General features: G+C 36.7%; 1 protein-coding gene across 3 annotated transcripts in view; it reads left to right on the top strand.

Moving 5' to 3' along the window:
- LOC121322027 (tolloid-like protein 2) overlaps positions 1 to 15,822 on the top strand; it is a 134,984-nt gene that overhangs the window by 55,848 nt on the left and 63,314 nt on the right. For all 3 annotated transcript variants that reach the window (XM_041261463.1, XM_041261465.1, XM_041261462.1), the window contains exon 2: positions 11,255 to 11,365. In XM_041261463.1, the coding sequence (XP_041117397.1) occupies positions 11,255 to 11,365 (111 nt within the window). The remainder of the gene's footprint in view (positions 1 to 11,254; positions 11,366 to 15,822) is intronic.

The following is a 15,822-nucleotide window of genomic DNA, read 5'->3' as shown; positions in this document are numbered from 1 at the left end:
TCAAAATGGTAATTCACAACTTCTCTTTAAGGCTACAATTTTGGCACAGTGATTTTTTGTGCATTTCACGGGTGAGTTGCTGCTGGCAAGTTTGAATGTTACTTTAGAGAACAAAACTTAATTAAAGGTCCTTTCACATCAGCGTAAGTTTTTTATTATTATTTTTTTTTTAATACTGTACGATGCAGGCTTTCACACTGGCCGCATAGCGAAACAGATGCCTGAAATAAACTGTGCTCCTATTTCTCTGTGAGTGTCTGGCATAAATGTACATATATACAAAATCAGCATGTCAAATAATTGTTTTTATTATTGTGTTCAGAATGAAGCGGTATATATTTTTGCTTCAATAACAAGAACGAGTCGTTTAAATTGGTTGTTGCTGAGTTGTCTACAGAGCACTGCCCCTTTAAAAAATAAAAACAGAGTTGAAAAGTCAAATGACACAGGCAGGCACCATGTCCAAGAAACAGGGCATCACAAAGATCATAAAAAAGACGACAAAACAGATCAATCTAGTTTGCAGGAAATAAAATAAGATGTTCAATGGCAGTCTAAGTATTTTGTTTAGCAATGTTTAGTTTTAGAGAAAGTGAGTATGTATTTTCAACAAACTACTACATTATACAAAAAAAGTATGTTTTAATTAATATTTTGTTTTTAAAAATCAATTAACAAGTGCTGTATGTATGTGATCACAACCAAGAGTTTACAGTATCATATGATCTCGCTCAGCTACAAAATACAAATTCTTTCGCTGACCTACATAGCTACACGTAAATGCTACGTGCAACACAACCAAACAGTTTACAGATACTCGCAGATATGTATTTTCAGTGCATGGCATGCTCCATTTTTAAAGGCAGTGCCTAACCAACTGTGCTTTACATGCATTTCGAAGATTTCACTGACTCTTGTTCAAATTCACGATTTTCACTATTTCTGTGACCTCTGTGACAAAATCATAGCCTTAATTCTCTTCATCAACCTTTTCCCTCTTTTCAATTAAAACTACAATGGACTCAAAGTTGGTCATAAACAGAAAACAAATGCAGCTGGACTTTTTAAATATGTATATTAACAATAAAGCTGTATATAATAGAGTTACTGTATAGGTCTACAAGAGTCAGTGTATAGGTTATAGTGACACTGCATGAACACTTCTGCTTGTGCCAATATTACACTCATACACAGGGAATAATAGCACTACTTATGGCCTTTAGGTAAAGTCTAACATGTCAGACATTAGCTTGATAATACACAAATTATCCTTACCTGACATGCTTTGCAAATTAGCTATCAAAAGTCTGAAATTGGAACTCATAGGCACATCATTTAAGATAATTTGTAGTATTATTCAGCATGTCATAATTAGGTTTCTTTGCCCTGCAGTTGAAATAAGAAAAATGCACGCTGACAGTTTAGCTTTCTAGTCAATGATTTCTGTTATGGTTTTAAATATTACTGGTACAGAAACTGACCACACTCTATGGTTGTCAGTGCAAGGAAAATTCCATCTCTTAAGTTCCATCCGTTGAACAGTTAACATCTGACAAAGCTAGCTGCAAGCATAATAAATCTTACAGTAAAGACTTTGTAAAACTAAATGTGCTTTATCAAGACTAGTGTTGCATAATGAGCATACTTACAAGGTAACAGCAAAAAAATAAAAAAGCACCATTGCTTTCTAGAACACAAAATATGTTTGTTTTATATCACAAGCGGCTAATTAACTTGCTGAAAAGCAGTTCAAGAATACACATTTCCAAGAGGAAAAGCAGTTCAAGAATACACATTTCCAAGAGGAAAAGCAGTTCAAGAATACACATTTCCAAGAGGAAAAGCAGTTCAAGAATACACATTTCCAAGAGGAAAAGCAGTTCAAGAATACACATTTCCAAGAGGAAAAGCAGTTCAAGAATACACATTTCCAAGAGGAAAAGCAGTTCAAGAATACACATTTCCAAGAGGAAAAGCAGTTCAAGAATACACATTTCCAAGAGGAAAAGCAGTTCAAGAATACACATTTCCAAGAGGAAAAGCAGTTCAAGAATACACATTTCCAAGAGGAAAAGCAGTTCAAGAATACACATTTCCAAGAGGAAAAGCAGTTCAAGAATACACATTTCCAAGAGGAAAAGCAGTTCAAGAATACACATTTCCAAGAGGAAAAGCAGTTCAAGAATACACATTTCCAAGAGGAAAAGCAGTTCAAGAATACACATTTCCAAGAGGAAAAGCAGTTCAAGAATGCACATTTCCAAGAGGAAAAGCAGTTCAAGAATACACATTTCCAAGAGGAAAAGCAGTTCAAGAATACACATTTCCAAGAGGAAAAGCAGTTCAAGAATACACATTTCCAAGAGGAAAAGCAGTTCAAGAATACACATTTCCAAGAGGAAAAGCAGTTCAAGAATACACATTTCCAAGAGGAAAAGCAGTTCAAGAATACACATTTCCAAGAGGAAAAGCAGTTCAAGAATACACATTTCCAAGAGGAAAAGCAGTTCAAGAATACACATTTCCAAGAGGAAAAGCAGTTCAAGAATACACATTTCCAAGAGGAAAAGCAGTTCAAGAATACACATTTCCAAGAGGAAAAGCAGTTCAAGAATACACATTTCCAAGAGGAAAAGCAGTTCAAGAATACACATTTCCAAGAGGAAAAGCAGTTCAAGAATACACATTTCCAAGAGGAAAAGCAGTTCAAGAATACACATTTCCAAGAGGAAAAGCAGTTCAAGAATACACATTTCCAAGAGGAAAAGCAGTTCAAGAATACACATTTCCAAGAGGAAAAGCAGTTCAAGAATACACATTTCCAAGAGGAAAAGCAGTTCAAGAATACACATTTCCAAGAGGAAAAGCAGTTCAAGAATACACATTTCCAAGAGGAAAAGCAGTTCAAGAATACACATTTCCAAGAGGAAAAGCAGTTCAAGAATACACATTTCCAAGAGGAAAAGCAGTTCAAGAATACACATTTCCAAGAGGAAAAGCAGGAACACTCAGCGATAACAGCAACAGAGAAAAAGTCAGCAATTACATACAGGCCTCAAGTGTAGTGATAGAGTATTTAAAAAAAACAAAACATTGACCTGGATTTTCCACTTCCCTTATTAAATTGTGTTTAATTAAGTTATTCTTTAGGCCTAGGCTATATTCCAGTTTAAGGAACATGCATTATGAAAATAAAGGTAAGAGCGAAAGGGATACATGAAACAGTTATAATTACAGAAAGTGTAATTCTAGCATTTTTTTTTTTTTTACTTTTATTAAATGCAATTTGTCATATTGTACCTAATCATTACAGCACAGTGGATAATAGGTCAAAAAATATACATACCTGTGACAGGGTTGGCTAAGTGGTGACGTCAGGTAGGGAGCAGAAACAAAAACAAAGGCAAAATACTGTAGTGCAAAGGCGCAGTGGCACCGTGTTTACTTAACCAAAAATAAAATAAATATTCAAGCAAAAACACTTGCTCACAGAGAGAAATGAAAAGGTCACACAAAACAAGTCACAAACACTAAGTACACAGATCGGTCAGGCTGGGCAGTAGCCTTCACTGACACAGATTATTTTTGGTTTCGTTTTCTTTTCAGTTTGCCTTGCTCTCGTTCCTTCTTCCTATAACCCACAACACCCCACTACTCTCCACCCAGCGCGCAGAAAGCTGCAGGCTTTTATACAGGTGACCATCTCCCGATTAGCAACATATTAAACAATTAATTAACTTGGGAGATAGCTACCTTCTGCACAAGGTTTTTAATGTGGATGGGGCTTCCCCATCCATGCTGCCAAACAATACCACAAAATCACATCGTATTTTAAATAAATACAAAATGCATTCCAATCAAACAGTACATTAAGTCACCCATTTAAATAACCAAAACGATACCTTTGAAATCATAACAATAATAATAAACAAATACAAAATAATACAAATGCGCAGGGGCGGGGAGTACCCTGTTCTAAAATAAACAATATATTTGCCCTTTGGCTTTGCCCTGCCCCCTTATATATGTGCAGAGCTTTTCTACCGCCCTGCTAAATATCCCCACACTTGTGCGCAGCACACAAGGTCTCCACAACCCCCCACCCCCCCTTTTGAATGCCATCCACCCTCCCTCCCCTATTGTCCTCCTCCCATCATTAAGGGATGGTTAGTCCATATTCCGGTACCTTCCTGGCAGGACCAAGACCTGGCGACAGGGAACCCAGGCCTAGTGGATGGCGCGTCGGGAGTGCAGGCAGACGAGCAGTTGGCTGTAGCCCCAGGCAGAGGTGCGAGCCCAGACGACCGTGCTGCGATGTCAGGGTAACCGTGGGGAGGGGAACAGGAGACCATCTGTGCCTGGTGGTGCCGCAACCTAGGAGCCAGGCCCAGCGACCGGAAGTCCAGACATGCAGGCTGAGTGTCACAGGCACAGGAGTGGTGGTCTGGGTGTGGTAGAGGTGGTGTCCTCACCCCATCACCTTGCTTCGTAGCCAGCAGCTCCCTTTTTTGACCCCAGACGATGGCAGGAGCTTCCCTTCTCCCAGTGGTGGTGGTGGAGGCAGAGGTAGCTCCTGCTCCTCTCCTCGTAATGGTGGTGGTGGTGGAGGTAGAGGCAGCTACAATACCCTTTCCCCATGTTGAACTTAAGAGGGTGTATGGACTGGTGATTTTGTGGTCTTAAAGAATGACTGGAGCTGGCCATTGGTATTCATTTTGGGTTTGGGTGTAAACAGACCAACCCCAAACCCAGATTTGAATATACTTCGGTAGACTGTTTACTTGGTAAACGACCCAAATGCATCAGCTAACATATTTAAGTTATTTCCAGATTTTTGTACATGAACAAACTCTACACTATGTGGGATGTTTCTTTCATTACCTCCAGAAAAGATATACTGAGAGAAATACTGCTTGTTGCATCAGTAGCTGCAGTAATTTAGATTGAGACCTGTGCTTTCTTTATTTTTTTATTTTTTGTTTCGTACCAGTGCAGGCTTCCAGCTGCTTTCCAGGATCCATGTCTGGAAAGACATTCTGAATCTGGGGCAGCCCCTTTATCCAAACTACTCTTAAACACCCAGGTCTAGTTTTTGATTGTGGTGTCCTTTTAAAATCTCCTTTTCTCTCGTGTTTCAGGTGGCTTGTCAACTGATAAGGTAAATTGGCATTTAGTGGGCCAGGTTGTTTCCTGCACTTCTGCCTTTGACTGTTGGACATAAATTATCAGCCTGCTTCTTGCCAAGACCTAAAATTAAAACTGTAGCAGACAGGTTTTCATCAAGTGCAATTACAACTTTGCTTATATAATTTTAAGTGTGGGTAACCCTTTATTTATTGGTAGTTGTAATTGTACACTTTTCTATCAGTTGTTCTACCAGATCCTCATAGTCTGTACATAAAAAGCCATCCATGCATAATAAATCATCCTGAGGAGAAGGTCAAATGAGGTACACAGTGATTTTGTGGGTATCTGTGACAGGATCGTTAAAGTGGTAAGGAATATATTTTAGTTACACTTTTCTTGTTCAGAAACAAAATAAATGCTTGGTACAAAAAAGGTTCTCCTTCATTTTAAACAAAGGAAATTCAGGCAATTCATAAAATAAATAGAGGGTTGCAGTATTCAAGCACAGGTTTTTAATCTTGAGCCATTGTACACAAGCTTATATCAGCTCTGTTTTTGGTAATCAGCCTCCCCTTTAATGCAGTCAGCCTGTCATTGACAATTCAGGAGAGTTTTCTTCATCTGCAGAAATCATTTGGAAGGCTGGTTGACTCACCTTCACGATATTAACCCCATATTTGCCAAATCAAGCCTTTGGGGAGCCATTCCGCAGTGCAGGGTACAATACCTCATCCCTGCCACAGCATCATATAGAGATCACCAGACCAAAATGTAAATCTGACTCCTATAATAAGCAACTGGATGTTATTAGGAAAACCGTTGTAACAGTAACATTATTTTACAAGGAATACAAATGTAACCGATATTTTAGACTTTACTGTCTGACAATTGAGTTTTATAGGAACTTATGTACTTCTAAGTTATCAGTGGAAGCTATAGAATTGTTTTTTAATTCATTAGAAAATCCTCCTTCATGTGTGATAGAGCATTTTATGACAAAGATTTTGAGCTGCAAGAAATCTTTGCAGCAATTAAGAAACTTAAGTCTGGCAAATCACTTGGTCCTGATGATCTACCGAATGAATTTCTTCAATGTTTTCACCTAGAGCTGGCTCCTTTTCTATGCAAACTATTTAATTTAATTTCTATCAAGAATTACTTACCTTCAACTATGACTCAGGGTCTTTTTCTCTATTACTTAAAAATGATAAAGATATTTTACTATTGGATAACTGGCGCCCAATTATTCTCTTGAACAGTGTCTACAAAATTGCTGCGTCAGTTTTAGCTAGTAGATTATGGAACACATTTCCATATCTGGTAGATGAAGCCCAATCTGGTTTTATTTCCGGTAGACACATTAGTAATATTATTTGTTTAGTCCTGGACATGTTGGACAATGATCACCTGATTTCTTCAGATGTTTATATCCTATTTCTATATTTTTATAAAGCGTTTGATTTGGTAGAACATCATTTTTTGTTTAAAACTTTACAGTATTTCCAATTCGGTAACACATTTATTGATTGTATCAAGATTCTTTAATCTGTCTAAATGTACCACACCAAGATTTAATATTGAAAGAGTTATTCGGCAGGGATGCCCTTTATTCCCCTTTCTTTTGGCTGCAGAGGCTCTTGCCATTCTCATTAGCAAAGTAGATCCTTCAAAGGGATTGAGATTGGAGATCGTGAGTTTCTGGAATTCAATTCTAAAATGTAATATCAATTGGAAAAAAGTATGGTCTATAACTAATGATTATGCTCTTTTGCCAAAAAGGAAAGAAATTAATTTCACTATAACACATAAGATTTATCCAGTTAAGTATTATCTAAATAAGATTTATTCTGATTTGGACATGAATTACACTTTTTGTAGCTCTCTCCCTGAAACTATTTCACATTTGTTTTTTAACTCTTTCGTTTTGGAAAAGAATTACACGTTGGTTCTTTGATTTTTATAAAATATGAATATGCCTCTCTTTAAAAGATATCATTTTTTGTTATGTTAATCCTGATATTGACCATTCTACTGTTTTTTTTTTTAGTTAATTTTGTTATTTTATTAGGGAAATAGTTTATACATAAATGTAAGTGGTCCAATTCGAAGCCTAATTTCCCTCTTTTCTTTAATGAATGTAAAATGTAACTTAACTCTTTAAAAGCATGTCAAAATCAGAGGGCCAGCAAAATACTGGGTTGTTTTAAAGATCTGTCCTTCATTTAAACAAAGTTTAGTAATGTGCCTTGCCTTCCTCTCTCTTTTTTAAATATATGCAGGCCCCTGTTTTTGTGGTTTTTTTATTTTATTTTAGTAATGCAATTTGCCTCTTTGTGTGTAGTTACATTGGGTAACTGATAGTTATATTGTATCAAGATGTAAACTTAATAAAGGGGAAACAAGTTTTGGTTTGGAAACTACAAAACAAATATGTATTATATAATATAGGCTTGGTAGTTGTTAGTTGAGTTTGTTTTTATTATGTATTAATTCAGTTATGTCCATGGGTGTGTGTGTTTTTTTTTCTCTTTTTTTTATAATAAGGAAGGTTTGTGTTTCTGCGGGGCCTTGAACGGATTTAAGTTCAGCAGCAAATCTAAATAAAACGTTGCTGCTGTTATTGAGCACTAGTAATACTCTGAAGCAGCGGTATTCAAGATAACAAAATCATCGTTTCACTTTAGGGAAGTACGCTAGAATAGTTTTGTTATTAAAAACGTGTTGTTCTTTATTAAAATGTATTTTCAGATTTCATATTAAGCTTTTTGTGCTCATTCAATCAAACCAAGTAGGAATTTACTTGCACCATGTAAGACATTCTTCAAGTCAAGAAAGATTATTATTATTATTATTATTATTATTATTATTATTATTATTATTATTATTATTATTATTATTGTTGTTGTTGTTGTTGTTGTTGTTGTTGACTTCGTATAACACTCACGTTTGCAAACCTGACTAAAGTTACGTTTCAGACAGACTTGCCTAGCCGGGGGAGCTAGGCAAGTCTGTCTGAAACGTAACTTTATGTATGTAATGCTGGTTGTTGGTTGTGACACTTACCTTGTAGTAATGCGGTGACCAGAAGTGCAGTCGCACCAGTGCATTGTACAAACTCATCTTAACCTCCTTGATTTTGTACTCTACACTTTTGTCTATATACCCAAGCATTCTTTTTGCATTCTTTTTGCTTTTTGGATTGCTTCCCCACAGTGTCTGGTTGCTAACAGTGATGTCTATTACAACACCAGTATATTTAATATATATTAGAGAACTACCCGTGGGCATGTTCTATGGTATACCCACCCATATATATATATATATATATATATATATATATATATATATATATATATATATATATATGTGTGTGTGTGTGTGTGTGTGTGTGTGTGTGTGTGTGTGTGTGTGTGTATATATGTATATATATATAGTATTTGTAATGGTGCTTTTAACATACTGCTAAAATGCTGGAAAATATTTGTAGGTGTATGAGATTTAAAGAAAGCTGTTTTAAGATAGAGGAGGACAATTAAATAAGTCTGCTTGTACAAGAGCATGCTCTGAATAACTGAATAACGAATTGTATGTGTATTGCTTTAAGAGTGGATGAATGACCATGACATTTTGCATTGTGACCGATAAAACATTTAGTGACCCGTCACTGTGACAGGCAGCAGTTTTTCCTAGTGAACAAGCTGATATTAATCACTTTAGTTCCACTAATTTCCATTTCAGCATTTTAGTCCAAACTGGTTTAAAGCTTGATTGCTGGCAAGCCATTTGAAAGAGAGGAGCTTTGCTGAAATGTTCACTAAATCATACCTGATTTAGCTGTCAGTAGCCTTTAACCAGTTTAATTAATTGGTGACAATCTCTATTACTAAACCACTTTGATACAAATGTGTTCTTAAACCTTGTTGAACAAGGGTAGTCAGTTAATGACAGCCCTTCACCTCAGGAGATTTTGGATTAAAATTGTCCTAAATTAGCCCTCCATGGATAGTCCATACCATTGCATAAAACCACAACAACAAGCAGCACAAAAATGCCAGCTATCCTCTGAGCAATTAATCTCATATACTTTTAAAAACCTTCTTAATAATACTAAAATCCATTAGTTACTGTTACACTCAGCCCTGTTAGTGCAATGTTCAGGAGTTAAAAGTATAGTCTTTTCTGTGTTTGTCAAAAAAAAAAAAAAAAACCTTCCCTTGTTCCAGCTATACATGTTTATTCAGTGTTGTTGAGGTTAATAAACTAAGGGGTAGGTGTACTAAGAGAGGCCAGTCGCTGCCCCAACATACTGCAATTTGCATTTTCGTTACGACAATTCACAAAGTGCACATTTTGTAGTATGTACTAAGAAAAAATATGTTAATGAAGCAGCCGCAATTATTTGCATCATCTTAGTGAGATCTCTAGCGAGAGTTGTGCATCATTTTTTTCAAATAAAATAACGGCAGTTGAGTTGTGGTTTGCTGCAGTAAAGGGTGCCTGAAGGATAACCTCTATACATGAAAGGGTTCAAGAATCAAAATAAGTTTTTTGTTAAATGTAATCATCATATCTACAATGCATTATGTTCCGTCTTCATTTTACCTATTTTAATACAATTATATATGTAAAAAATGAAAGGCAGTTTAATCCCATCAGATTCTATAGCTTCACCCCCTTAAAGTTTTTCATAATCATACAGTAGCCCCTCGCTAAACCGAACATGTTTGTCCGACATAAGGAGGTGTCAGGTTTAAAATCAATACAATAAAATTGCACACACATACATTTACAGTTCTCTGTGTATTTTAAGTACAAATCATTGCGCTGAAATAACACTAATGTGTTTTGGGTGCGATGCACATTACATTATGTAAAAATAAAAATCTGTACATTAGGCCTATACAGTATACAGTACAGTAGTAAAATCAAATGAATACCTAGTGCACTTTTTTGTACTTTAGCCTACTGGTAACAAAATAAATCCTGCTGCTACACTGTACACATTGGTGTACAATGCGAATAAAAGATTATTTTAAATTGAAACTAAATGATTTTAATGTGTTTTATTTAGAAATGCTAGCCTTGTGTATGATTTTATTTGAACTTGGTCTACTTAGTAGCTTAGACAATTAACACACAATAGATCATGGTCCTATAGAGATGGTACATGTGTGCAGTCTATTGCTCCCAACAAGCTGAGAAACCCAGAAATGTCATAGAAATTAGTTTTCAAGGCTTGTAAGCACAGCCTGACTTTGGTGAAAATTAGGTACTTGGGTGTTTATCTCAAATGCATTGAGCACAGCTGGCAACAGACGAGAAAAAGCAGACTGGGAAATGCCAGTAACAATTTAAAACGCTTTCAAAAGTTCTTAGCAAATTGATGCAATTGTAAGTGTCGCAATTGCTCGCAGCTTTAGAACATCTCATTACAATATTTTTGATCCCTCATTCTCTCTCCATCCTGATTTTGCGAATTTCTGCAGGAACGGCCAGAATTACATATTCTTTTAAGACTAAGAAGCAAATAAGAACTGCGGCTGCAAAGCATTTGTTAAAATGATGCTAACAGTGATGCGCTTGTTTACTACATTTTACTCTACACTTCTGACTGGTTTGCAATGTAATGGTGCTGCAGAAATGCAGTGTATTGTTTCTTTGTTCCAGAAAGTCATGTGACTTTTCAGCTCCACCTTAAGTACAGTGTTGATGTCATGAGTTGAAATGCACATCTTCATTATGGTACAACTGCCACAGAATGGATGCAGCGGACAAGATTGTGAACTCATTCTTGGAACAACATAATCCAGAGCAGTTGAAAAATAAAGATTTTAATACTGTTTTGAAGCTATTTATTCATTAATACAAACAAACTGTAATTTCCTCTGAAGAGTCACAAATGGGCAGGCAATGCAGAAGCATGACCCAAGTTATTCCATCTTGGACTGGCTCCCAAAGATATCTGGAAACAAAGTAGCAATGCTAAAATTTATACTAAACTGTAATCAAATAAGGGGTTATTGGTGATTCTAAAGTATAACATTTGGCTGTATATTTCATTTTGTAGATATTGCCACTTGGTCCTAATGTCCTTATATGTGTTTTTTTTTTTTTTTTTTTTTGACAGTTGCTTTCTGGGGAGACATAGCTTTAGATGAAGAGGATATGAAGTTGTTTCACATAGACAGAACCGGTCAGATAACAAAGCTCACAGCAGGAACAAGACGACACAATACAGGTGAGTGAGGAGCAGCAGCTGGTGAAGTGTCTCGCTGGATCAGGCAATGGCACGATGAGAAAAGTCTGTTTCTTTACAGCCTTGGGATGTGGTATATAGCACATAGTAAAGTAGGATAAATCATGCTAGCACCTGATTCACTTCCTATGGTCTAAAACCATGCTACTATAATCTCAGAATATGCTTTGCAATCAGCCTTGGTTACTTATGAGGATTTGAAGGTTTCCTTGTGATCAATTTTTTTTTTAAGGGTCTTTTTGATTAGACCTTCTGAAAGACATATGTTCCCTCTGTTGGATTTGAAATAAGTGACCCATTAAAATAATCTGTGAGCTTGTGACATAAGTCATATACATAATCAATGAAACAAATTTACTACAGTAGATTTGACTTATTCCAGCATATTCCAAAGAGTATATTGAGTGCCACACAGTCATGTTCATTACATACTTCAGTATTACTCTGTAGTGTCTGAATGTGCAATTTTCTTTATCAGAGGTTATAACTTACATAGTCAAGTTCTTGTACAGCTGAGAAAGTAAAACCCCTTTCCACATGTGATGCTTGTTGTACTGATGACATTTCACAGGATAATCTAATCTAATAGTCACCTTGTTAAATGTTATGTAAAAAATATTTGTAATCCTGGGGGACACTACACCTTTAAACCCTAATGGTCTATATTTATTTCTTTGGATTGGGTGTTGAAAGATTTGAGCCTAATAGAGTATATCCATTGATTGTAGGTAGCTTATGGTTCAGGCATTGTCAGCATGGAATGCTTGCAGCTGCCAACTTCCCCAAAGCACAACAAATGAGAAGAGAAACCTATCTGGTGTACCAGCAAAAAATAAATACATGAGTGCTAACCAATGCTTTAAATACTATTTGATTAGCTGTGTAATCATTAATGTTCCCCTTTTGCTGTGCAGAGAATATTTTGGGTCTCCTGGTACCAGGTTTCAAGTCTACTGTTCCTGAGAAAGTGGCTTTGTGTACCATCATGTTTAGAGGTGATCAGTCCCTAGCCATGTGATCTTGTTCAGCCAATAACCATGTTTAATTTATCCAAGCCATTTTATAATGTAATTGTAAAGATGTTTGGATGATTTTGTACCCCTTGGAAAGGTTGGCTTTTAACACTTCATAAAAATGGGTAACTACTGTTGGTAGGGGAACGATTTAAATATCTACACGTTTACCATTGTCAAAGACATGCATGTCAGATATAGAGGTCATCTGTAGTGTTTATACAATATAATGTGTGCAGTGTAAGGTAATTTATTTAATATTTTGTAAGTCTTTTCCACATTCAAGTAAATGCTGTGCATATGTCCTCTCGTACACATTAATGCTGGAGGGCTGTCATGATGACTTTCTTTTAAACGTTTAGGAAAATGAACGAAATCTAACATCCCTAGTTTTGGCATTCTTATTGGGAGCATAATTTAACAAAACAGCTTTGCATTTTTTACAACAACCTTGCCAATATCTTAATGCGAGTATACTAGAAAATTATCTTTGCACCAATAAAGTGGCAGATAGCAGGGAGACATGCACAGAATCTAGAAATACTATAGTACAAACTTACACTTGCAGTACAGGTAAAACTATCCTGGCTGGGACTCAAGAATAGAATGGGAGTATTTCTCGTAATGGAAGAGGCATTGGTTGCTCTAGGGACAGATTAAATTGGGCTAACACATGGTCAGTGTAAAAGACTGAACCAAACAGGCGATGTCCTGTCCAAGAATCTATAGGGTCATTTTCAGGAGTTTGAGTATTCGATATTAAAAGTAAAAACTGAAAAATAAGTTGATTCCCATTAAAAAAAAAAATAGTGGATTTAAATTGATTCACAGTAAATTGATTCACATTGATTCACACTGATTCACTTTAAAATAGACATTCCCAGAAAATATTCGTTCATCCATGCAACCTGCAATGATTTGAGAAATGATCCTGTAAATTTGATCACCATAAATCTGACAGTCTGATCAATGACATCTGCTCAATGATATCTTAATCTTTCAATATCAAAGGTAACCTTAATTTTATGAAGTAGTGTAAGATAGCAATAAGCCATTGCCAGGTAATATACCATAAATATAATAGAAGGTTTTGTAGCTGAATTTTATCAAGATATGCTTTTTTGCAACAAATAAATATAAGAATTGTAGCTGCCATCACAGTTTGGCAAACCAGTGTTTTGCTGAACTCATCTTGCAGGTTCTGTTGCAATAGAATAGCATCAGTAGTACAGAGAGATGTAAGCAATATGTGTAAAATATTTGTAATTACAAAAGACATAAAGAGATTAGATGGATAAGTGGCATGCACTTGACAGCAGGGATCTGAGTATGTTTAAAAGTGGCCAGAAACTAATCCTCTTTTTCAGTCACAGCGCTGCTTAGGCACAGCTTGGCTGAAGTTTAATGCTCTTTTTTGAGTTATAACCCGTTCAAGATTGAAAACAAGAAAGTCCTGAGCCTGGTTTAGAAAGCATTGTATTGTTACGCTAGATTTGCCCTGAAAGTGCAAACTGAATAAATTTCCTATAGGGCACCACAAAAGCGTCTTGCTAATTAAGACAGATCTATGTGCATGAATTATGCACTGATTGAAACCAGTCTCATACACCATGGTGCTAAACACTACAGAGGAAATGGACAAAGGTAATAAATAATGAAGAGTTGAGATCGTTCAGCTGGAACGAGTGTCTTTGCCATGCCTTTTCTCACTCATTTTTAATAAACGTGATTTTAAATTGCTTCATGAGAAAGGAATATTTCTTTTATTAAGAAACTAAGTTAGGATTTCGACTTAGGATGAACTCTGGCAGGCGCAACTCAGAACTTCACGAATAGACCACATTAACAATGCAGCCCTACACGAAGCAGCATGTTGCAAACAAAGTTCCTTCTATAATCAAGTAAATGTTCCCATCACATGCATCTTTTTATTAAAGCTTAAGACATATGTAAGAGTTTCTGCTGCTAGTTAATCGTAAGTTATCAGGACTGGATCATGCACTTGTACAAATTGGATATCGGTGGCGTAGTCCTGGCATAAATCCGAAGCGACTGGAATGCCACAAAAATATTGATGTAAAATTCACATCTTATTTGTATAGTGAATGCCTAGTAACACATATAATAGGTAATGCATTTATTTAATTTCTACAAGTATTTCCACAAAGTGTCTTTCTCCAGCTTCATTTGTGTCCATGTCCTGTTGCTGTCAACTTTGTCAGCATTTTTAGCCTTAAAGAAGTATGGTAGTTTGTAATAGAAAAGTTCATAATACTCTTTTCTTCAAAAGCATAAAGAGAACTGCTAACTGAATCAGACAGTTGTGTGGGATATGCGAGTCATGTGACTTATCTGGCCTATTATGCGAGTTCCAGCTTCAACTACACCACTGCTGACTATACAACACAGTACTGTTACAGTGTTCCAGCTTCAACTACACCACTGCTGACTATACAACACAGTACTGGAACAGCGTTCCAGCTTCAACTACACCACCGCTGACTATACAACACAGTACCGGAACAGTGTTCCAGCTTCAACTACACCACTGCTGACTATACAAAACAGTACCGGAACAGTGTTCTTGCATGTTCCAGTTCGACTACACCACTGCGCTTTATCCAGAATGATCCATTGCAGAAAATGGTACACAAAGACTAATATTGCCATGCAAAAACACAGCTCCAATCGGCATGCCATGGGCAGCAGGTTTCATGGAATTAATTGGCATCCAGAGCAGACAGATGACTAAAGTGAGTCCATATCCAAAATAAATCTGCAAGGTGATCACTCCTGAGACAATTGAGCACATACAGGACTGTCCTATAAGCCCTATATTAAAGTCTTTGTCTTGCACGTGGTGGCTGATGCTGTCTTGCAACAGGGAGATGCAACTTTTATATATCGCAGAATTCATATCAAAGGTTTAATTTGCTTAACAAATTAATCAGTCACGCATGGTACAGCCCACTTACATACAAGTATGTGTTATAATATAATGCAATGTTTTTAGCAAAATGTGCTTTTTATATTTAAAACACAATTATTTATACATATTTCATCCAATTTAAGTTATTTCACGGGGCATGAGCTAGGGGTGTAAGGATAGGGCAGAAGAAGCAGAAAGGAGCCTTTAGTAGGACAGATGCCGGCTAGAAAGGACCGGACTTAGGATAGAGGAGTGGGCAAGGCCCTGACTCGAGTAGCAGACCAGTGGAGCCGGTCACGGATAGAAAGTGGTCGCTGACTGGGGGTGACGATGCCGACACATCCCAGGGGCAGAGGACCCAACAATCGAAACTGGATAGAAAGATGGATGCTGGCTGAGGGCAGCGATGCCGACACATCCCAGGGGGAAAGACAGAAGACAGGATACACTGTTTCACCAGCTGACTGAGAGGGATGGGGGGGGGGGGGGGGGGGGGG

The sequence above is a fragment of the Polyodon spathula genome, chromosome 10, assembly GCF_017654505.1.
Source record: "Polyodon spathula isolate WHYD16114869_AA chromosome 10, ASM1765450v1, whole genome shotgun sequence".
NCBI lineage: Eukaryota > Metazoa > Chordata > Actinopteri > Acipenseriformes > Polyodontidae > Polyodon > Polyodon spathula.
The sequence above is the reverse complement of the archived record's forward strand: the minus strand, read 5'-3'. Positions and strand labels throughout refer to the sequence as shown.